A 25,003-nucleotide genomic window follows, 5' to 3' on the forward strand; every position below is an offset into this window, starting at 1 on the left:
AAACCCTAGAAGAAACAGAGGGTAAGGCCCTTGAAATTGGTTTTGGCAATTGCTTTTTGGATTTTATACCAAAAGCAAAGGCAACAAAAGCAAAAATAAAGAGTGGAATTCCATCAGACTAAAAAGCTCTCTATGGTATAGGAAATGATCAACAAATGAAAAGGCAACCTACAGAATTGGAGAAAACATTTGCAAATCTTATATCTGATAAAGGGTTAATATCCAAAACACATAAAGAACTCATAAAACTCAATAGAAAAAAAATCCAATCAAAAGATGGGAAGAGGAAATGAACAGACATTTTTCAAAGACATACAAATGGCCAACAGGTACATGAAAAGGTGTTCAACATCACTAATTAGCAGGGAAATGCTAATTAAATCCACAATGAGCTAACCTCTCACACCCGTTAGAATGGTGGTTAACAAGAAACAAATTTTCATAGGGATGTGGAGAAAAAGGAACCCTTGTGCACTGTTGGATACGGTCACTACAAAAAATAGTATACAAGTTTCTCAAAAAATTAAAAATAGAACTACCATATGATCCAGCAATTCCACCTCTGGGTATTATCTGAAGGAAACAAAACCAGTATCTTGAAAAGATACCTGCATCTCCATGTTCATTGCAGCATTATTTGCAATAATAATTGCAATATATAATTGCAATAATTGCAATATAATAATAATTCCATTCCAAGGAATGAAATGGAAACAACCTAATTGTCCATCAATGGATGAATGGATAAAGAAAATAAAATGAGAATATTTTACACACACACATCTTTAAAAGAAGGATATCTACTATTTGTGACAACACGGATGGACCTTGAGGGCATTGTGCTAAGTAAAATAATAAATGAGATAGTGAAAGGCAAATACCATGTGATATATGTGGAATCAAAAAAAAGCCTAACTCATAGATACCCCATCAGGTGGTGGTTGCCAGAGGTGGTGAGGAAAGGGGCAAGGGGTGAAAATAGTGTAAAGTATAAACTTCCAGTAATAAGATAAATGACAGTGTCTTCCTGGCCCCTAGCTGACTGGGCCCCTTTTCCTGTAGTGCTCTTGAATCTGATATGGTGGGACAACTCACCCCCACCATGGGAATGAGCTCATGATAGAGTTTTGCCAAGAGAATGCAGTGGTCATAGCAAATACTCTCTTCCAATAACACAAAAGACCCTACACATGGATATCACCAGATGGTCAACACCAAAATCAGATTGATTATATCCTTTGCAGACAAAGGTGGAGAAACTCTATACAGTCAGTAAAAATAAGACTGGGAGCTGACTGTGCCTCAGATCATGAATTCCTTATTACCAAATTCAAACTTAAATTGAAGAAAGTAGGAAAAACCACTAGACCATTCAGGTATGACCTAAATAAAATCCCTTATGATTATACAGTGGAAGTGAGAAATAGATTTAAGGGACTAGATCTGATAGACTGCCTGATAAACTATGGATGAAGGTTCGTGACATTGTACAGGAGACAGGGATCAAGATCATCCCCAAGAAAAAGAAATGCAAAAAAAGCAAAATGGCTATCTGAGCCTTTACAAATAGCTGTGAAAAGAAGAGAAGCAAAGAGCAAAGGAGAAAAGGAAAGATATACCCATTTGAATGCAGAGTTCCAAAGAATAGCAAGGAGAGATAAGAAAGCTTTCTTCAGTGACCAATGCAAAGAAATAGAGGAAAACAACAGAATGGGAAAGACTAGAGATCTCTTGAAGGAAATTAGAGATACAAAGGAAGATTTCATGCAAAGATGGGCTCAATAAAGGACAGAAATGGTATGGACCTAAAAGAAGCAGAAGATATCAAGAAGAGGTGGCAAGAATACACAGAAGACCTATACAAAAAAGATCTTCATGACCCAGATAACCATGATGGTGTGATCACTCGCCTAGACCCAGACATCTTGGGATGTGAAGTCAAGTGGTCCTTAGGAAGCATCACTACTAGCAAAGCTAGTGGAGGTGATGGAATTCCAGTTGAGCTATTTCAAATCCTAAAAGATGATGCTGTGAAAGTGCTGCACTCAATATGCCAGCAAATTTGGAAAACTCAGCCGTGGCCATAGGACTGGAAAAGGTCAGTTTTCATTCCAATCCCAAAGAAAGGCAATGCCAAAGAATGCTCAAACTACCACACAATTGCACTCATCTCACATGCTAGTAAAGTAATGCTCAAAATTCTCCAACCCAGGCTTCAGCCTGGGTTGAACCGTGTGAACCGTGAACTTCCAGTTGTTCAAGCTGATTTTAGGAAAGGCAGAGGAACCAGAGACCAAATTGCCATCATCCGCTGGATCATCAAAAAGGCAAGAGAGTTCCAGAAAAACATCTATTTCTGCTTTGTTGACTATGCCAAATCCTTTGACTGTGTGGATCACAATAAACTGGAAAATTCTGAAAGAGATGAGAATACCAGACCACCTGACCTGCCTCTTGAGAAACCTGTATGCAGGTCAGGAAGCAACAGTTAGAACTGGACATGGAACAACAGACTGGTTCCAAACAGGAAAAGGAATACGTCAAGGCTGTACACTGTCACCCGGCTTATTTAATTTCTATGCAGAGTACATCATGAGAAATGCTGTGCTGGATGAAGCACAAGCTGGAATAAAGATTGCCGGGAGAAATAGCAATCACGTTAGATATGCAGATGACACCACCCTTATGGCAGAAAGCGAAGAAGAACTAAAGAGCCTCTTGATGAAAGTGAAAGAGGAGAGTGAAAAAGTTGGCTTAAAGCTCAACATTCAGAAAACAAAGATCATGGCATCTGGTCCCATCACTTCATGGCAAATAGATGGGGAAACAGTGGCTGACTTTATTTTTGGGGGCTCCAAAATCACTGCAGATGGTGACTGCAGCCATGAAATTAAAAGACACTTGCTCCTTGGAAGGAAAGTTAAAACCAACCTAGACAGCATATTGAAAAGCAGAAACATTACTTTGTCAACAAAGGTCCATCTAGTCAAGGCTTTTGACTGGTTTTTCCAGTAGTCATGTATGGATGTGAGAGTTGAAATATAAAGAAAGCTGAGTGCAGAAGAATTGATGCTTTGAACTGTGGTGTTGGAGAAGACTCTTGCGAGTCCCTTAGACAGTCCATCCTAAAGGAGGTCAGTCCTGGGTTTTCATTGGAAGGACTGATGTTGAAGCCGAAACTCCAATACTTTGGCCACCTGATGCAAAGAGCTGACTCATTTGAAAAGACCCTGATGCTGAGAAAGATTGAGGGCAGGAGGAGAAGGGGATGACAGAGGATGAGATGGTTGGATGGCATCACAGACTGAATGGACATGAGTTTGGGTAAGCTCCGTGAGTTGGTGATGGACAGGGAGGCCTGGCGTGCTGCGGTTCATGGGGTTGCAAAGAGTCGCACACGACTGAGCAACTGAACTGAACTATGAACTGGAAATACATGGAGTCAACCACATTCTAATTTCCATTTAAATTATATTTATAAAGGTTGTTTTTCTCTGACATTTCCCAATTTGAAACAGAACAATATTCTAGCAGCAGTGATACTTTTTACTCATAGTACTTTTGTCCCAGATTTTCACCCATCTGAAGATAGGACTGGCAATTTCTTATGGCTCATTATTTCAGAATTTCACCTATTTATTTTTACCACATCCTTATAGCAGTAGCTACTCAAGTTTTACTAAAAGAGAAACTAATCTTTTAAGACTCTTGAAGGTAGGGGGTCATGCCTGTCATTGTTCCCTTCCCTGCTCAGACGGTAAAGAATCTGCCTGCAATTTGCGAGACCTGGGTTTGATCCCTGGTTTGGGAAGATCTCCTGGAGAAGGGCATGGCAGCCCACTCTAGTATTCCTTCCTGGACAGAGGAGCCTGGTGGGCTACAGTCCATGGGGTCACAAAGTCGGACACAACTGAGCAACTAAAACTTTCATTTTCACTGGCCATAGTAATCACTAAATATTTTGACTGATTGTTTAGTTCTTTTCCCTTGTAACATCTTCAAGCATAATTTTTATTCATTCACTCATATTGGAGGGTAAATAGTATCTACCATAGGCTAAATTATAAAATAAGAGTTGCCTCTAAGTATCCCTCTCCTCTCTCCCAGCTCTTTTTGCTTACACTCTTTTATCCTCATAACAGGTAAGATTTACTAGATGTTTAAAATGTTCCATGCAATATGCTGATCGTTTTACATTCATAACCTCACTTAATACTCACAGCCAAGCCTAAGGTAAATACTAGTATTTCCACTTTGTAGATAAGGAAGCAGAAGCTTAGAGAGGTTAAATACTTTCCCCAAGGTGATAAGAGTGACACTTGAACCCAGGTCTGAATCTACTACAGCCTGAATTCCAATGATGCTATACTGACCTCTTTGATGAAATCCTGCCTTCTGTGGTAAAACTAAGTTACCACAGAAGTCCTAGCTGACTGCCAAGGACTAAGGAGATGGTGAAAGCATTCAGAACAAAGTCCCTGATGGAAGGCTGTATGAACTAGAAGAGAATTCCAACCACAATTTGAACAAATATTTAAAGAAAGAGGAACAGAAGCACTTATATTTTATTCAAACTAGCCCCTCAGATATCAAGAGTAGTCACAATCTATGTTTTAGGCGTTGATATTTCAACAGGAAATCAGAGTGCACCAAGGGAGGAAGAAGCTCTGCCAGTCAGCTTGCTTCAAGGAAAGGAAAAAAAAAAACCAAACAGGTCTTTGAGGATTTTAGTTGAAAAGGGGGGCACTTGATTTAGGGCAATTGTAAATGGAATTGTGCTTTCATCTGTTTATAGATGAACACCCTGACACCTGGCTTAGGATATATAAGTCCTATATAGGAAGAAACAATTACTTTCTTATTTCTGTTTTGTTCTCAGTATTAACTCAAGGCTAATGTAAAACCTATTGTTTCAGGATGACAGAGGGTACAATACAAAGAAAAATTACTTTCTTTCTGGCTTAGTTCACTCTGTATAATAGGCTCCAGAGCCTATTAAAAAGAAATGTATTCTTTTTAATGGCTGAGTAATACTCCATTGTGTATATGTACCACAGCTTTCTTATCCATTCATCTGCTGATGGGCATCTAGGTTGCTTCCATGTCCTGGCTATTATAAACAGTGCTGCGATGAACATTGGGGTACATGTATCTCTTTCAATTCTGGTTTCCTCGGTGTGTATGCCCAGCAGTGGGATTGCTGGATCATAAGGCAGTTCTATTTCCAGTTTTTTAAGGAATCTCTACACTGTTCTCCACAGTGGCTGTACTAGTTTGCATTCCCACCAACAGTGTAAGAGGGTTCCCTTTTCTCCACACCCTCTCCAGCATTTATTGCTTGTAGACTTTTGACTGGCATGCAGCCATTCTGACTGGCATGCAGCCATTCTGACTGGCATGAAATGGTACCACATTGTGGTTTTGATTTGCATTTCTCTGATAATGAGTGATGTTGAGCATCTTTTCATGTGTTTGTTAGCCATCTGTATGTCTTCTTTGGATAAATGTCTATTTAGTTCTTTGGCCCATTTTTTGATTGGGTCATTTATTTTTCTGGAATTGAGCTGCAGGAGTTGCTTGTATATTTTTGAGATTAGTTGTTTGTCAGTTGCTTCATTTGCTATTATTTTCTCCCATTCCGAAGGCTGTCTTTTCACCTTGCCTATAGTTTCCTTTGTTATGCAGAAGCTTTTAATTTTAATTAGGTCCCATTTGTTTATTTTTGCTTTTATTTCCAATATTCTGGGAGGTGGGTCATAGAGGATCCCACTAATGCCTATATATGGAATTTAGAAAGATGGTAATACACAGAAGAACTGTACAAAAAAGATCTTCACGACCAAGATAATCATGATGATGTGATCACTGACCTAGAGCCAGACATCCTGGAATGTGAAGTCAAGTGGGCCTTAGGAAGCATCACTACAAACAAAGCTAGTGGAGGTGATGGAATTCCAGTTGAGCTATTTCAAATCCTGGAAGATGATGCTGTGAAAGTGCTGCACTCAATATGCCAGCAAATTTGGAAAACTCAGCAGTGACCACAGGACTGGAAAAGGTCAGTTTTCATTCCAGTCCCAAAGAAAGGCAATGCCAAAGAATGCTCAAACTACTGCACAATTGCACTCATCTCACACGCTAGTAAAGTAATGCTCAAAATTCTCCAAGCCAGGCTTCAGCAATACATGAACCATGAACTTCCAGATGTTCAAGCTGGTTTTAGAAAAGGCAGAGGAACCAGAGATCAAATTGCCAACATCCACTGGATCATGGAAAAAGCAAGAGAGTTCCAGAAAAACATCTATTTCTGCTTTATTGACTATGCCAAAGCCTTTGACTGTGTGGATCACAATAAACTGTGGAAAATTCTGAAAGAGATGGGAATACCAGACCACCTGACCTGCCTCTTGAGAAACCTGTATGCAGGTCAGGAAGCAACAGTTAGAACTGGACATGGAACAACAGACTGGTTCCAAATAGGAAAAGGAGTACGTCAAGGCTGTACACTGTCACCCTGCTCATTTAACTTATATGCAGAGTACATCATGAGAAACACTGGACTGGAAGAAGCACAAGCTGGAATCAAGATTGCTGGGAGAAATATCATTAACCTCAGATATGCAGATGACACCACCCTTATGGCAGAAAGTGAAGAGGAACTAAAAAGCCTCTTGGTGAAAGTGAAGAGTGAAAAAGTTGGGTTAAAGCTCAACATTCAGAAAACAAAGATCATGGCATCCTGTCCCATCACTTCATGGGAAATAGATGGAGAAACAGTGGAAACAGTGTCAGACTTTATTTTTTGGGGTTCCAAAATCACTGCAGATGGTGACTGCAGCCATGAAATTAAAAGACACTTACTCCTTGGAAGGAACGTTATGACCAACCTAGCTAGCATATTCAAAAGAGACGTTACTTTGCCAATAAAGGTCCGTCTAGTCAAGGCTATGGTTTTTCCTGTGGTCGTGTATGGATGTGAGAGTTGGACTGTGAAGAAGGCTGAGCACCGAAGAATTGTTGCTTTTGAACTGCGGTGTTGGGGAAGACTCTTGAGAGTCCCTTGGATTGCAAGGAGATCCAACCAGTCCATTCTGAAGGAGATCAGCCCTGGGATTTCTTTGGAAGGAATGATGCTAAAGCTGAAACTCCAGTACTTTGGCCACCTCATACGAAGAGTTGACTCATTGGAAAAGACTTTGATGCTGGGAGGGATTGTGGGCAGGAGGAGAAGGGGACAAGAGAGGATGAGATGGCTGGATGGCATCACCAACTCGATGGACATGAGTCTGAGTGAACTCCGGGAGTTGGTGATGGACAAGGAGGCCTGGTGTGCTGCGATTCATGGGGTCGCAAAGAGTCAGACAAGACTGAGCGACTGAACTGAACTGAACTGAACGATAACCCTGTATGCGAGACAGCAAAAGAGACACAGATGTATAGAACAGTCTTTTGGACTCTGTGGGAGAGGGAGAGGGTGGGATGATTTGGGAGAATGGCATTGAAACATGTATAATATCATATAAGAAACTAATCGCCAGTCTAGGTTCAATGCAGGATACAGGATGCTTGGGGCTGGTACACTGGGATGACCCAGAGGGATGGTACAGGGAGGGAGGTGGGAGGGGGGTTCAGGATGGGGAACACGTGTACACCCATGGCGGATTCATGTTGATGTATGGCAAAACCAATACAATATTGTAAAGTAATTAGCCTCCAATTAAAATAAATAAATTTAAATTAAAATAAAAAAACAAAGAAAAATTATTGTTTATACATACATTTGACCAATAAACATTTATATTCATTTTCCCTCAGGTTTAACAAGAGAGTGAGCTAATTGGGGCTGGGGAGGTTTAAGGATAACATGATATTATCAAGACAGTGGTCATTCTCTTACTGCCTTAGCAGTTGTTGATGCCAGTAGTGGCCTCTATTCAGCGAAATTCTCTTCCTCCAGTTCACATAAGGTTATTGGAATCACCTAAGGTTTGTGGTTGCAGACAATTCATTCTCCAGGAGAGATACAAAGAACTGATGCTCTGCTCTGGGCTTTTATGCTAAAACTAGCAATAGATGGTATCCATGCTTCCATCCTTCTTTCAAATACAAGCAACTTCTTGCTTTTCAGGTTAAAATCATGTTTTTCTACCTTAACATTTTTTTTCTCAAAACAACGTGTTCAAGAAACAAGTTTATGTAAACATTTATAACATTTATTAAGAATAAAATAGTTGATTTTGATAAGGTTGTGGGAGATAGATGAAGCTTTCTGTACAAATTTACATGCATCACAATCACCAATCATGTACTAAGCTACCTTATAAAGGTTTAAACAAATAATTTTTCCTCAAAAATAAATCCTTCTCATTTAACACTTGACTCCACCAAGAAATCCTGAAGTGGCACTATGATATTCATTTTACTGCTGAATAAACAAACTCAGAAAAGTCACAGTTGCATAGTAAAACAGCAACAACAAAAACACCAAGATGGAACCCAGTTTTATCTGAAGAGATAGTACATGTTTATACCAACTAAATTACCTATTTTAAGCCTATGGCACCTAGGCTAATCTATCTGAAACATGGGTACATATTATTATGTATTATCTGAGGACTCCCCAGAGTTTAGAGTGAAGTCAAGGGAAAGAAAGCAATACACCAGACCTTACTCCTGGGTCATGTAGACAGGCATGAGACATTCCAACTGCTATATAATCTAAAAGCAAATAATTTTCTCTCAAAAATAAATCATTGTCTGAATTTGCTTATTTACTTTTGTCATTACCACTGTTCTAGTCATCCCATTTTAAAATCCTTAGTGAAGGCATAATCAGGGCTTATAAATTACCAATGCTAATTATATAATCAACATTTACAAGCACAAAAGATTTCAAAATTAACTCTGCAGGGTAAGAGACATAGTGAAGGCTGTTCCAAGGAAGTAATTTATGAGCTGGGTGTTGACTGAATCCTGTTCAGCCCAGAGAAATAAGGGAAAGGGCTTCGGAACAGTGGATGAAAGTTTGAGTATATATAGCTTCTCTCCCTTTACATCCAGTGAACCACCAGCTTATCTGGTTCTTCCTTTACAATAATTTTTTAGATTCTCTCCTCTTCCACCATTCCTAGTTGTATATTACTTCTAATGACCTCATAGTTGTACACTATGTATTAGAATGAAATTTCCCATTTAATGGTTTTTCCTTCCTTTAAATACTTAGACACTGCTAACAGACTTTTAAAAAATACCTGCTTTTGCATAAACACGGAAACTGAAACTTAACTTTCCTACTGATTCTGAAGTAAGTTCAAAATCAAAGTTTTCCACAGTCCATGAGCTATATACTTACATTTCCCCCTAGAACAACCAAGTCAACATTGATGAAATAATACCTGCTCCAGTGTAGGCTTCAAAGCCATCAGCAAACTTTTACTGACCATTTACTGGGTAGAAAAGTCAGGACTTCTGGAAGTTACTAGGAAGACAGTTGTGAGTCAGTCACAGATCTTTAGGAGTATTTTATGGTAAAATGAGGGGCAGACATGAACCGAGAAAGCTAACTTTAGAAGAGGGCATCTGTCCTACAAACTGAATTATAAAGATGCTTAGTATTCAATGAAGAGATGGATAAAGGGCTTAAACTGGACTTTGATTAAATATACAAATAAATGTTTATTTTCTTCTGTAGTTTTGTTTTCAACTCTTATTAGAATCGACACTGTTAGGTCTTGTGCAGTTCAACGTCTACTAAGCAGTGTACCAAACCAATTATTCTACATGAAACAGGAGAAAGCACAACTTTTCTCTCTTCTTTAAGTCATCCCCTTCTCCAAAAAGTACAATTAGGGCCTGCGTTCAAAACAATAAATGAAGGACAGAATTTCACTAGCAGTTAAATAGAAGGGCAGAAGAATGGGGAGTATTCCATGATGGAATTTAAAAATGTATATTAGAACTTCTATACACCTGGAAATGTTATAAAAACTTTAAAGCCATTATTATTATATGAGTGTTCAGATACCACACAGAAATAGTATGAGAAGACTTCTCTGCTTGTGATTTAATCAGTTCTCTAAATGCAACCAAAGTGATTTTTTTTCAAAACACAGATCTAAGCATGTTACCCCTTACTTCACTAAATCCTTCAGTAGCACCTCATTTTTCTTGGGTTAGACCAACTCCATAACAGGTTTACAAGATCCTGCATGGCTTGACCCCTACCTTCTTTTCAGTCTCTTTCAGTCAACTGCAATATCACTGACCCTTTTTGTGCTCATTTCCCTTGCTGTAATTAACTCTGTAATTACCCTTCAGGTCTTGGCTCAGTTGTCACTTGCACAGGTAATTACTTTACCTGAGCAAAATCTCTATTGTATCCTGTACTTTGCTGAAGCATTTATAACAGTTCTGGTTTTGTATTTGTGTGATTTTCTTTAATGTCCATCTCTATGATAAGGTGTAAAATCAAGGCAGAGATTTTAGACTAGATTTTTCCACATAATGAAAAGTATGTAAAATGTTTTTTAGGATATGTATATTAAGTAGTTCTAGCCTAAGAGATAAGTAGCATTTATCCTTACAGGCACTACTACTTCAAAACCTATAAAAATCTATATTTAAACAATAACCATAAGCTTATGTTTATCTGTAAAATATGGATAACCTCAAGGATGAGCAACACATATTAAATAGAAAGACATTATAAAGTCCTTAAGACATGTAAGGCACATGGTAAATGCTAAATGACTGGTGCCTATGAATAATAAAATCTAGTCCTAATTAGTTCATATTTATAAAGTGTATCTCTCCAAACTTTTTTTTAGCTGCATAATGCAGCTTATAAGATTTTAGTACCCTGACCAGGGATTAAACCTGGGCCATGGCAGTGAAAGTGCCAAGCTCTAACAACTGGACCACCAGGGAACTCCCCAAACATTTGACTTATATAACAACAGAATAATTCTGATGTTCTTTCAAACTGTTAAAATAATTCTGTGAAGGGCAAAAGAGATTCAAGAATTGTGACATCTTTTGTTACAATTTTAAAGATAGTGATATCATCAGTTTTTTTCTTTATTATTTACTATAGCCTAGACTTGTTATTTTTTAAGATACAAGCCATTAAGGTATATATTTAAAATACACAGATACATAAAATTTACCTCAAAATGCATATTTTATTTTGGTAGCCAATGACCATCAATCAAAGAAAGAAAAGAAAACTAATTTCATGAAGAAAGACAAATCTATGGAGTGGTTTACAGGAAGTGAAGAATGAAATGGCTCAACTAAACCAACTTGGAATCATTTACTACAAAATGCCAAACTGCAAGACAAGTGTCAAAATGGGACATTTAAGCAGTTTTGAAATGTTACATGTTTCTCCAGCTTTTATTACTTTTCAAAGTTACATGTAAAAGTTATACAAATCATAGTGATAGTTAAAAATACCAATCTATGAAAGTAGTGATTTTCAATAAAAAGTTCTATTTTGATACTTTTCAAGTCTTCAAATCAGTTGTTATCTGAGGTACTCAGTTAAGTTGTGGTTTGCACTTCCTCAACTTGACAAGAAAAGCTAAATTAAGGGGAAAAAAAGGTAAGATGATTGCAATAATGAGAAGAAAACACCATATAATATAGCCTGAAAAAAATTACTCACCTGTATGACCAATTTGCCAGTGTATAGGTCTAGCAATATAGGGAAATGATCCATAAGGAAAATCAGAATGTGATTCTTCTGTTATAGAACAAAATACGTATTATAAGCTACATAAAATATTTGACAATTGGTTTACAAAAGTGTTAAACAACAAATTACTGTCCCTTTCTTGTAAGTTTTTTCTCTCAGTTTTTTGTTTTAGTATAGTGTTTGTTTTGGAGCTATTCTGACAGTTATCTTACAGAAACAACTTGTCGAGGATTACATGATAAACTTTATATATGGTTTTATTACCAAATGAATAAGCTCATATCATAAATCTATAGATGACTGAAAACTTGTTTATAGTCTAAATAATGTGTACATACAATAAGGAACTAAATTTAGTTCTTGGAAAAATTCCAGCAGCATACTAGAAGTTGCTTTTTGGAATATTAGCTATTTGCATACCAAGTCCTATTGAATTCTTTCCCTTCAGTGATAATCACTGATCTAAATTTAAAACATTCTTTAGTGTATTTCATAAGCCAACCCCCTTGTCACAAATATGAATATTTTAAGAAGTTCAATTCTTCAAAGGTATCAGAGTTTTACATAAAAGGCAGGAAAAGTCATGATTCTTTCTCTTAGAGATTTTAACTTAATAGAATAAATACATTTCAATTTCCATAGGATAAAATAATAAATTCCTGAGAAATACTTTTATAATGTATTGCTCATACACTCAGGAATATATTCTCCATTTATTATTGCAGACACATGCATAAAATAGAATTGAAGCTCACCATGGTCATCATATTGAAACATCTCACCTTCAATTCTAATTTTTTCTTGAGAGTGTGCTTGTAAGTCTGTGTTGATTTTAGGTTCTACTTTTTGAGCTAAAATTCCATTTTTCTGTCTTGTAAGGCAAACCAACCAATCTCTGACAATAACTTCACTTATCTTTTCACATGAGAGGGCAAGTTCACAGATGCGAATTCCATCTAAAAGTTCAATAACCTGTGTGATGCTTTCAAAAAAGTGAAAAAGTACTTTAAACTTCTACTACAGCAATAACTTTAAGTTCACTATACCTCTTATCCCAATTTAAATGCTATACTTAAATCAAGACAGGAGGAAAACAGTAACAATGCAAGTTAGGGCACAGAAGAGAATACTAAATAAAAAAATATAGATTACACTTTTAAAAACTTTTCTTCTAAATTGTCAGAAGAAATAGCCATCTTATATCACTGTTTATGTAAAGGATGATTTAACCAGAAATATAACTAAATTTGGGACATATGCTCTTTCATAACAGTTTTATGAGATAAAATATATATCTAACTCAGTTACAAAATGAACATTTTAGCCTAATATTTAAAACAAAAGTGTGTTTAAAATAACATTTAACTGTGGCTGATTTATGTTGATATATGGCAGAAACCAACACAATATTGTAAAGCAATTATCCTCCAATTAAAAATAAATTAAAAAAAATAACATTACAAAAAAGAACAGTCACATTACTCACTTTGCTAGATATACAGCACATATACCACCCTGTTTAAGATTTGGGAATAAAACAGGCAAAGCAACTTGAGGATTCAACATATCCAAAGCTACCTATAGTGGGTAAAGAGAATCAGACTGAGTTTTGTTTAAATAAAGCATGTATTTTCTTTTCTTATTGTGGTGAAATGATACACTTTGGGAAAGCAGTTAAAATAGCCAGTTAAAGTATTTCACTTTTTAGAATACAGTACTGATGATGATCATTTTACTTCTCTCAAAAAGGCACATTTATTATTATACATTTTATCATAATTCTTGACTACATAAAAACTGTAATGCCAAGTCTTGTACTTGACAATATTGATAATACAGGAATCTTTAGCTACTTTTATACATACACATAAACACACGCAGAGTTGCCCCTTGAACAACATGGATTTGAACTGCGCAGGTCCACTTACACAAGGATTTTTTCAATAGTAAACACTACAGAACTACACGATCTGCAGTTGGTTAAATCTGAAGATGTAGAACCCTTGGAATGGAACTATGGAGAGGTTCAGTCCTGACTGTAAGTTATACTCAGATTTCTGACTGCAAGCAGGATTGTTGCCTCTAAACTTTGTGTTGTTCAAAGGTCCACTGTATATATAAAATTTCAATGCTTTATTTTAGCCTTTTGCAATAGAAATTCACACTATCTCAAATGTGTATTTTTATGTTCAAAAGAAAACTTCTGAATATTAGAGATTCTAAAATATAAGAATCATGTCCCTTATTTCTTTACTCTTCATTCAATTGCAGAATACAAGGCTATATACTCAAAAGATGTCAAATGAATACAATGAGTAAGTGAAATTTTCAAAAAAATTTCATTGAAAACGAAAATAAATAGCCAAAATAGAAAACAACTGACTTACTGATAACTCCAGAAATCTAATCTAGTTGGCACATCCTTAAATTTACTAAATTAGAAAGTATTCTGTTCACATTTTTTTTTAATAATGGGTCATCATTCATTAATAATTTATTAACCAAATATTTATTGGGCAACTTCCATGTGCCAAGTATCTCGCTAAGTGGTAAAAATAAAATGGGAGCTTATGTTCTATTTTGTTTCATAGGAACTTATATTCTAATTAAGGGATAGGCATTAAATAAAAATTCAATAAATATGTAATTCAGAGAGTAATGAGTGACATGAACTACAAGATTATAAAGGAGAAATGAAGGATAGAGTGACAGGGCAAGGAAAGGAAGTGCTATTTTATACATAAGCTGGTCATGGAGAGACCTGAAGAAAGTGATTAAGCTCACCCTGTGGAAATTTAGGGGGGAGTGTACTCCAGATGGAGAGAAGAGCAAATACAACTGCTCTGAGGCTGAAGCGTATTTGATGAGTCTGAGAAGGCCACTTAGGAAGGAATGATGCTAAAGCTGAAACTCCAGTACTTTGGCCAGCTCATGCGAAGAGTTGACTCATTGGAAAAGACTCTGATGCTAGGAGGGATTGGGGGCAGGAGGAGAAGGGGACGACAGAGGATGAGATGGCTGGATGGCATCATCGACTTGATGGACGTGAGTTTGAGTGAACTCCGGGAGTTGGTGATGGACAGGGAGGCCTGGCGTGCTGCGATTCATGGGGTCGCAAAGAGTCGGACACGACTGAGCAACTGAACTGAACTGAACTGAGAAGGCCACTATCGCTGCAGTGGGGACAAAAGTGGGAAAGTGGCAAGAGAAGAGTTCTCAGATGATGGGGATGTGGTGGAAATGGGGGAGGGAAAAATTATGCAGAATTTTACAGACTTTTAGCTTTATTCATGAAGAGAGAAGCCACTGGAGAGTTTTAGACATGGTCTGACTTTTTAAACTTTTTTGAGTGTGGTAAACATACCATAAAACTTGTCATTTCAACTGTATAATTCAGTGGCCTTACGTATATTCTGACTTGGGCAAGGAAAGCCTTGCAATAGCAAATAGCATTGAATGTGATAAGACAGAGCCAATTAGAATTAGGATTGGCTGTGAGATATGAGAGAAGTAAGGATAAATTCAATGTTTTTAGCTTAAGCTACTGAAAGAATGGAGTAAATTTTCCTCATTTACTATTGAGGAAAATGACTAAGACAATGGGAAGAACAAGCTTGGGGAGAAATATTTGAAAATTCAGATTTAGACATGAGTTTAAGATGCCTATTAGATATCCAAGTAAAGATCTCAATGACTAATCAAGGGGCCAACACTGTAGACATAAATGGATTTCTTTGATTGTAGTCTTATTATATTATTGACAAGGACCAAAAGTCAGACTACCAAGCAGCCTGCCAATCCAAAGCTCTTATTTATACTCGGCCAACAATATTACCATTCATTAGCCACTCAAATCAGAAATTTAGAGTCATTATTTTCTTTACCTTGAATTCTCTTTTGAGAATCTGTAGGGTTATGATGCTTCTGTTTGGATTAAAATTACCCAGTCCTACAAATCTATCTCTCAGTATTTCTCAAATTCATCCTACTGCTAATGCATAGAAACCAAACTTATGGTTACCAAATGAGAAACAGGTGGGAGCGATGAAGTAGGAGTTTGGGATTGCCAGACACAAACAGATTAGACTACTGTATAACACAGGGAACTATATTCAATGTCTGTTGTTGTTCAGTAGCCCAGTTGTGTCCAACTCTGCAACTCCATGGACTGCAGCACACCAGGCTTCCCTGTCTCTCACCATCTCCCAAAGTTTGCCCAAGTTTATTCACTGAATCAGTGATGCCAACCCCCATCTCACCCTCTCTCACACTCTTCCTCTGCCTTCAATCTTTCCCAGCATCAGGGTCTTTTCCAGTGAGACAGCTTGTTTTGCATCAGGTGGCCAAAGGATTGGAGCTTCAGCTTCAGCATCAGTCCTTCCAATGAGTATTCAGGGTTGATTTCCTTTAAGATTGACTGGTTTGATCTCCTTGCTGTCCAAGAGATTCTCAATTGTCTTCTCCAGCACCACAGTTCAAAGACATCAATTCTTCGTCACTCAGTCTTCTTTATTGTCCAGCTCTCACATCCATACATGGCTACTGGAAAGACCATAGCCTCGATTATATGGACTTTTGTTGGCAAAGTGATCTCTTTGCTTTTTAATACACCATCTAGGTTTGTCATAGTTTTCTGGCCAAGAAGCAGTCATCTAATTTCATGGCTGCAGTCACCATCCACAGTGATTTTAGTGCCCAAGAAGAGGAAATCTATCACTGTTTCAAACTTTTCCTCTTCTATTTGCCATGGAGTGGTGGCACTGGATGCCATGATCTTAGTTTTTTTAATATTGAGTTTTAAGCTGCCTTTTTCACTCTCCTCTTTCACCCTCATCAAAAGAATGAAGTTCCTCTTCATTTTCTGCCATTAAAGTGGTATCATCTGCATATCTGAGGTTGTTGATATCTCTCCGGAAATACTGATTCCAGGTTGTAACTCATTCAGCCTGGCATTTCACATGATGGACTCTGTATATAAGTTAAACAGGGTGACAATAAACAGCTTTGTCATGCTCCTTTCTCAATTTTGAACAAGTCAGTTTTTCCATATAAGATTCTTACTGTTGCTTCTTGACCCGCAGACAGGTAAGATGGTCTGGTATTCCCATCTCTCTAACAGTTTTCCAGTTTGTTGTGATCCACACAGTCAAAGGCTTTAGCATAGTCAATGAAACAGCAGTAGGTGTTTTTCTGGAATTCCCTTGCTTTTTCTATGATCCAGCAAATTTTGGCAATTTGATCTCTGGTTCCTCTGCCTTTTCTAAACCCAGCTGTGCCTCTGGAAGTTCTTGCTTCACATAACTTTGCAAGTTACAGTCCATGGGGTCGCAAAGAGTCGGATACAACTGAAGTGGCTGAGCATGGCACTCATGCCACAGGCACATTTATTAACAACTCTGGCACCTAATTCACTATATATCTCTGCCCTAAATCCCACCATGATATTAAAGGAAAATATTCCCCCCACTCTTAGAAATGGAAATGGGACAAATAACGAAGATCCTTTTCCATACAAAAGAAGTGTGGTCTTTGTTTTTTTTGTACTCAGTATTAGGTAATATCATAGGACCCACTTTAGAAAACTTACCGCATCAAATGTTAAAGATTGTATGTCTTCGGTTGCTCCTAAAATATCCTTATGAATAAAATCTACATTGTCTGGCCACTCTTCTACATGACTTATTTTCCATGAATCACGCCAGTGTCTATAATTCTTCATAGCCAGTTTGTGGTGGTCCTTTCGAATTTCAAAACTTATGACTCGTCCTTGTGATCCAACTTAATTTTAAAAAAAATTATGACAGTACATAGTATAAGTCAGTCTATTAAAAATGTCAAAAATTTATTTTTCAAAGATATTACATGGATGTGAAAAAATAATTCAAATGCTTCAAGGTTACAAAAGTCTCTATCCTATCCCAAATCCCCAGTCAGTCTCCCTCTTCAGAGGCAACCATATCACCACAGTTATTTACCCTTCCCAAGATAGTCGGTGCCTCTACAAGTGTGCAAGTATCTCTTTTTCTGTTTTTAACACAGGTTCCCATCATACATACTGTCCTTTCCCATCATACATACTTACCTTTCTTCTTATTTACCAATGGCATTTCAGTGATTAACAATCTATTGAATTTTTTAAAAGAGCTATTATGTTCCCTTGTATGGCTATGTTTTTTAACCAGTCACCTGCCAAAGAACATTTAGCTTGTTTCTCGTCTTAGCTATTACAAACAATATCGCAGTGACAATTATTTTGCCTAGGTCTTTGTAAACATAAGCCATTTATATATATAGGATAAAGTCCTAAAAATGGAATTGCTAACTCAAAGGATATGTGAATTTTTTTTACTTTGAAAATTATTACCAAATTGTTCTCCAAAAAGATGATACCAATTTACATTTGACTAATAATGTATTGAGTGCCTATTTCTCCATACTTCCTCCAACAGAGTTATCAAACTTTGTATCAACCTAAAAATTGCATACAATTTATCACTGTAGTTTTAACTTGCATGTCTTTTGTTAGGATGAAGTTAGGCCTTTTGGATACTTAAAAATACTTGGGGCTTCCCTTGTGGCTCGGCTGATAAAGAATCCGCCTGCAATGTGGGAGCCCTGGGTTCAATCCCCGTGTTGGGAAGATCCCATGGAGAAGGGAAAGGCTACTCACTCCAGTATTCTGGCCTGGAGAATTCCATGGACTGTATAGTCCCGCTGCTAAGTCACTTCAGTCGTGTCCGACTCTGTGTGACCCCATGGATGGCAGCCCACCAGGCTCCCCCATCCCTGGGATTCTCCAGGCAAGAACAATGGAGTGGGTTGCCATTTTCTTCTCCAATGCATGAAAGTGAAAAGTGAAAGTGAAGTCACTCAGTCGTGTCCGACCCTTAGCATGGACTGCAGCCTACCAGGATCCTCCGTCCATGGGATTTTCCAGGCAAGGGTACTGGAGTGGGGTGCCATTGCCTTCTCCCTGTATAGTCCATAGGGTCACAAACAGTCAAACAAGACTGAGCCACTTTCACTTCACTTTCAAAGATACTTGTATTTTTGTGTGTGTCTGAGAAACTTTCAAACTATCATAGTAACACTGCAGTTTCACAGAAAACTACTACATTTTAAATACAGCAATTAATTTTCTATCCCTCTCTATATGAGGTGATTTGATTTGGAGGCTGTCCCAGGTCAATCAGTCTATAGTTAAAATGAGTTTAAATTCCAGCACGTGTCTTTAAAAATGTAAGTCCAGCTGTAATTCATCATGTTCTCAAGGGATACAAATTAATGTTAATAGCAGCGTAAGCTAACCGTTTAGAAAATTATGGAGCAAAAATATCCATCCTGAAGGTAAATAGCAATGGTTTCTTGATCACTCATAGGTTGGGATTATTCATGCTAAGTGACACTCCTCCAACACTATAGGTATTAGAAATATGGATACTCCTATCTCACAAACTTTTATAAATTCACTTTTTCAAATGCATTTAGGAATCAGTCACAGACTGTGAAGAAATGGCTGCCTTTAACTATGCACAGAAAAGAGTACAACAAAAGATGTGAGGAGCCCAAAATGAATTTCCTCACCCAGTATAAGCTGGATTATGTTTGTATGTGATGACATTAGGTAAAAAAACAAAAGGTTTAAGTTTAATTCAGTATATGTCTATCTGTAATCTTTATAAAATCTACCCTACACCTACATACACCTACATACATACATATAAAATCTACATACACCTACAACTGCTCTAACAATGTTTATTAGCTAAAAAAGAATGCACTAATAAAAACGTGAATGATCTTTTTAAAAAAAATTTATCCAAAGAGAGTGCTGTCTATTATTAGGTGAGAAAGGGAACAATGCAGAGGCAGTCAAACAAGCCAAAGCAACCTTGACAATCAGAGGAATTCAGTGGCCAGAAGGAGCAGTAATCAGCTACAACAACAGTAACCAGAATTCAAGTGGAGGTAACATGAACAGATATGTTTACTATATACCTCTTGATTTTTGACCTTCAAGCAGTACTTTAACCAACTGACAATTTTTAGAGACTTTCTCTAAGAAAGGAAAATTCTTCATGATCTAGTTTTAGTAATAGTTTAATTAATTTATTCATGAACAATGATAATTCTTTGCCTCTAGTAGTATATGACTCTTCCCCAGCAGCTGACAGCCCTTTTCCCCCTTCTATAGTTTCTGATACTGAGTATTCATTTGGCACTATTATCAACAAAAACATGTACACGTTTGTGTACATGTGTACATGTACACAAGAACGTTCAGAGGAGCACTGGAGCACTGTTTACAACATTCAACTCAACTGCCCATCAACAGCAGAACGGATAAACTGTGCTTTACTTATAAAATGGCAACTAAAATGAAATAACCACTGCTACATGCAGTGACTGAACCTCACAAACAGAATGTTGAATGAAAGTAACCTGATTCAAAAGAATACAGTACTAAAGGATTCCTTTTATGTAAGATTCAAAACAGGCAAAACTCATCAATGGTGATTAAAGTCAGAGTAGTGGTTACCTTCTACCTTTGGATAGGATAAGGACTGAGAGGGATTTGAGAAGGTTTCAATAGTACAATAATATTCCCTATCTTGATCTGAGTAATAACTACATGAGTGTGAGTGAGTGAGTGAAGTCACTCAGTCATGTCCGACTCTTTGCGACCCCGTGGACTATAGCCCACCAGACTCCTCTGTCCATGGGATTCTCCAGGCAAGAATACTGGAGTGGGTTGCCACTTCCTTCTCCAGACATGAGTGTGGTCACTACATAAAAATTCACTGAGGTATACACTAATGATCTGTGCACTTTTCTGCAGCTGTGTTATGTTCTAATAAAAATTTCAGTTAAAAAAACAAAAAGCATGGAAGGGGCAAATAGAAAGCAGAGAGAGGGTTAGACAGAAAATGACTTGAATAAATGTACAAAATAGAAAAATCATTGCTTACATTTGATTTCAAGGAGAATGCTCTCTATCACAAAGTTACGTGAACATTTTCTGAAACATCTGTATCTATTTAACTTTCTGTTATTATGAACAGATTGAATGTTTTCTTTGTCATCTAAATTCAATTCATTTACCCTAGTCTCTTACCTGCTTTGGATAAAAATAAGCTCATTCCACCAGAGCCCGAGCCAGCTTCCAAAACAGTATCACCTGGGTGGATATTCATCATCGACAGTATCATATTTATATCCTATGATTGAAATACAGCAAGGGTGATTGTGTGGCCAATAAATACATACTAAGCACCTACTCCTTCAAATACCATGTTGGGCTTGGAGAAAAGTGGAGGGGGAAAGAAAGGATTAAACTTTGGCCCTTTCTACCAAAAGTTTATAGTTTACTTGACAAAATGAGAGATTGAGGAATCAACTAGCAAATACAGAAGGACTTAAGTATAATATTGAAATTACAGACAATAAGTAACATTGAGAGCTCTGAGAAAGAGAAATCAGCAGACTACCCTAGCTTAAAGACATAGAAAATGTAAGGAAACAGTCACAAGGTAGGGACAGCTTTCAACAAAAAAGAGGTAGAATAAAACACAGTTTGCTTATCTGAATCCAGGCTAAAGCATTTAAACTTAACATGGTAAGTAACTAGGATGTGTCACTGAGGTAATATAAATGGCATTTTATAAAGATTAATCTGTCAGGGCAATATAGGATGTACTAGAACTGAGAAAAATTAGAGGCAGAAAGACAAGTTAGGAAGTTATTACATAATCTGCATTAAATGATGAATTCTCATTTAGAATTAGGATACCAGGAACAGACAGGACATATTTGCCAAACTTTATAACTAAAGAATTGTTTTGTTAACAGGAATATCATGGATGATAGTAGTAATAGCTGTTTATTGCAACTTCACCAGGTGCCAGGCTTCTGTTAACTACGCAAACTGCTTTCAAATATTATCTTGTTTAATCAGAATAATAATGAGAAAATGGTCACCATTGCCATTATAAGGATGAGAAATCAGAAAGGTTAAGTAATTTGCCCAAAGTCACACAGCCAGGAATTAAGTGGGCAAGTAACACTGATGCCGAACTCCCAAACAGTTATAACAGTTGACTGTTATACTATTTGTTATAAATGCTATAGAGAGAAAAATGTAAATGTTAGCATTTATTTCATCATTCCCCCCAAGAGCAAACCTTTCGAAGTTGCTAATAAGTAACATATCAATTAAGTTTTTACTATCTTTTTCTTCTCTGGGAAAAGCTGCAGTGAAAATTCTAAAAAAAATAGGATCCTCTGTTGAATCACAAAAAAACTGTGTATTAAATATGGGTTTGGCTGCATAAGAAACTATTAATATTTAACAGGTACAGTGGTCCAATTGAAAGCCAAAATGTATTTTCTGAAATGATGGACTAAGACTTGAAGCAAATGATACATAGACACATAATACTTAAGGTGTACTCCTGAAAAAGTTTCAGTCACAAATTCAAAGTCTTTCAGACACACATATCCTTTCCCATTTGTCAGGCACATGGGAGCAGAGGTGGGAGGGGGCACAAATAATTTCACACAGGAGTGGGAGGCAGCTCCAGCAATCATTTCAATGAAATGCCCACGAGAAGCAGTTCTGTTTCCTTGGCTCTTTCATATAAGACATAGAAACACTTCATTATATATCACAATGTAATAATAATAGAAATAAATGCACAATAAACATAATGTGCTTAAACCAACCTGAAAACACTGCCCCCCACCCCGCCCCCAGTCTGTGGAAAAATTGCCTTCCATGAATCCGGTCCCTGGTGCCAAAAAGGTTGGGGACCATTGCTCTAGGACATATGGTCTATGTTGAGAGCAAGGACTATAGTTCACCACTATACGTCCCTAAAATAGTGCCCTGAATGTATAAAGTTGGTGGTTACTTGCTGAAGAAATAATGAATGATTCTTCATCTAGGACTGGAGGAAGAGTTGCTATAATTACAAATGAATATTCTACTCAAGGACAGTGACTATGATGAATGATTAAAATAATCCACTAGCAATAGATATAAGACTGTAACAAGGAATTGGTAGGTAATTTCCTTTAAAGAATATCCCTTTTATGTTTAGGGTCTAATTTTAGCTGTTTTAATACAAACATTTTTCCCTAATGATAAAAGCATTTTTTGTTGATAAAATATATTTTGGTCACCTGATGTGAAGAGTGGAATCATTGGGAAAAAATCCTAATGCTGGGAAAGATTGAGGGCAGGAGGAGAAGGGGGAAACAGAATGAGATGGTTGGATAGCATCACGGAATCAATGGACATGAGTTTGAGCAAACTAAGGGAGACAGTGAAGGGCAGGGAAGCCTGGCATGCTGCAGTCCGTGGAGTTGCAAGGAGTCGGCCACAGCTTAATGACTGAACAACAACCTCTAATAACTTACCTCATTAAGTATGATGCTTAAAATATCACCAGAGATATCACCCCAAGAGTTCAACATTCTCTTGAAGGCTGAACCTGCAAACTTAAGTATTATGGGGAATAAATGTACATTCTTATTAAATGCCTAGTGAGTCCACATCACTCCATAATAGTAAGTCATTTTACAGATCAGAGAATCAAGGCTCCCAAGTTAAAATTAAAATCTGGCTGTTTCTTCCTAGAATTAGAAATCAAAAATATGCAAAAGTTATAGCCATTGGTTTAAAAAAAAAGTGAGAATAGAAACTTGAAATATTCTGAGAGGTGCTTTAAGTACATTAATCAGGTCTGTAGTACTGCATCCGTTTTGCTCTTAGTAACTCCCATGGCATTACCTTAGGATACGTTATGGCAGGCCCTCTTTGCATCAGTAACACATAATCCTCCAATGCCGGCCTCCTCAGCATGAAGTGCTTACCAGAGGAACTCCTCAAAATCTGGCCGGGGAACTTCCCCACGATCTCGCTGAACGGGACTGTCCCCCAATTACTATTTAAGTGTCCGGCGTTGCTCAACCTAAATAATTTTTTAAATTGTGTTTCTCTCTTCCCAGTCTCAGCTAAAATCAGCTCCCCAACCCGAAAAGGCACCACTCTGGAAGCGGACCAGGAAGAGGAGACGTGAAGGATTTCGTCCTTGGTGGCAGGCTGGACCAAGGCGGGCACTGAGGGACTCCTGGATCCCGGGTGTGCAGGATCCGACTGGCCCTGTTCTCCACTTGAGACCTCGCTCTCTTGAGGGGGTGACTCCTCTCGCGGAGTCGGGAGTCCGAGGCTTTCCAGAGACGACAGACATCTGGTCCCAAGTCCCCGGACGCGGGAAGGGACAGATGGAGGCGAGTCTGCGCCTGGGGCTTTCCTCTGTGCCGCCTCGCTCTCTCTTTCTTTATTTCCCGTGTCTCTAGGTGAGGCCTTAAAACACAGTAACCGGCCTCTCTCGAAGGACTCTCGCCCAAGGCGGCGCAGGAAGAGACAGGTCCTGAATCCTGGAAACCTCTGGAGGAGCCGCAGCGGTAGTAGGACCAGACCCACACACCTCGTTGACAGCATGACGATCCGCGCAGGCGCAGTCGCAGGCGAGTGACGGAAGGCCCGGCGAGGCTCCGCCTCTCGCTGCGCGTAGCAGTGACGCAGCCTCCCGCGGCTGGACAACTATTGAGCGGGAAGAGCTCGGCTACCGCGCCTGTCTCCAAAGGGCGCGAGGTGGCCGCCCGTCCTCGCTGACTAACTGTCCTATGAGTGTGCCCCTTTCCTGCGCGGGGGCGCGTTTTCCTCTTTGGAATGTGTTCAGACTAAACAATTGACCGCTGACACATCTCCACCAGCCTCGTCCGGGGACAAGAGGATTAACAGAGACACAGGCTGTCAAAGCGCTGTCTAAGCTGAAGTCTTGTATCAGAGTTAGCTCGCTAGTCATCAGGAACAGGAACGTCGCTCAGTAAAACTGGCCATGAGATGTGTTTTTACAGATTGCATTTGTACCTACCACCTGCTGACTGTCTTTCCTTTCCCCGCTGACCACCTCCTTCTTCCCCTGGTCTTAGAGAGTCCCTTTTGACCGGGCTCTGACCACTTGAATGTCCTCCCCAGGCCCTGGGAACAGCCACCCTAGATTACAATGATTGTGTCCACCGTGTGCTCATTTAACAATTGTTTTCAATAACTATAATACTAAAAGTATTTTACCCTCCTCAAAACTAAGCAAAATTTTAGTGTCTTAAAATGGGAAAATGAAAGTGAAATTCACTCAGTCAGGTCTGACTCTTTGTGACCCCCATGGACTTCTGCATGGAATTCTGCAGGCCAGAATACTGGGGTAGGTAGCCTATCCCTTCTCCAGGGGATCTTCCCCA

The 25,003-nt window shown here is 38.2% G+C and overlaps 2 protein-coding genes across 9 annotated transcripts in view; one reads left to right on the forward strand and one right to left on the reverse strand.

Annotated features, from left to right (window-relative positions):
• Positions 1-11,503, forward strand: part of SPDYA (speedy/RINGO cell cycle regulator family member A) — a 38,617-nt gene extending 27,114 nt beyond the window's left edge. For both annotated transcript variants that reach the window (XM_086326140.1, XM_086326139.1), the window contains one exon: positions 11,193-11,503. In XM_086326140.1, the coding sequence (XP_086182266.1) occupies positions 11,193-11,281 (89 nt within the window). In that variant the 3' untranslated portion in view covers positions 11,282-11,503. The remainder of the gene's footprint in view (positions 1-11,192) is intronic.
• On the reverse strand, positions 11,161-24,208 carry TRMT61B (tRNA methyltransferase 61B). Of its 7 annotated transcripts, none has more exons than XM_086326130.1 (8): positions 23,487-24,208; positions 23,114-23,194; positions 20,811-20,913; positions 17,283-17,473; positions 13,182-13,273; positions 12,478-12,677; positions 11,666-11,743; positions 11,161-11,581 (listed from the first exon to the last, which is right to left on the reverse strand). In XM_086326130.1, the coding sequence occupies exons 1-8, from the start codon at positions 24,198-24,200 to the stop codon at positions 11,538-11,540; spliced, it is 1,503 nt and encodes a 500-aa protein (XP_086182256.1). In that variant the 5' UTR covers positions 24,201-24,208; the 3' UTR covers positions 11,161-11,537. The 7 variants fall into 7 exon arrangements, 4 of the variants coding, with proteins under 4 accessions (XP_086182256.1, XP_086182255.1, XP_086182258.1 ...); XM_086326129.1 differs by having other exon boundaries at positions 12,451-12,677; XR_015136610.1 differs by lacking the exon at positions 13,182-13,273.
• Between the last annotated feature and the right edge of the window lie 795 nt (positions 24,209-25,003).

Source organism: Bos grunniens, chromosome 11 (genome assembly GCF_055505025.1).
Source record: "Bos grunniens cultivar Pamir isolate PY7600 chromosome 11, Bosgru_T2T1.0, whole genome shotgun sequence".
Classification (NCBI taxonomy): domain Eukaryota; kingdom Metazoa; phylum Chordata; class Mammalia; order Artiodactyla; family Bovidae; genus Bos; species Bos grunniens.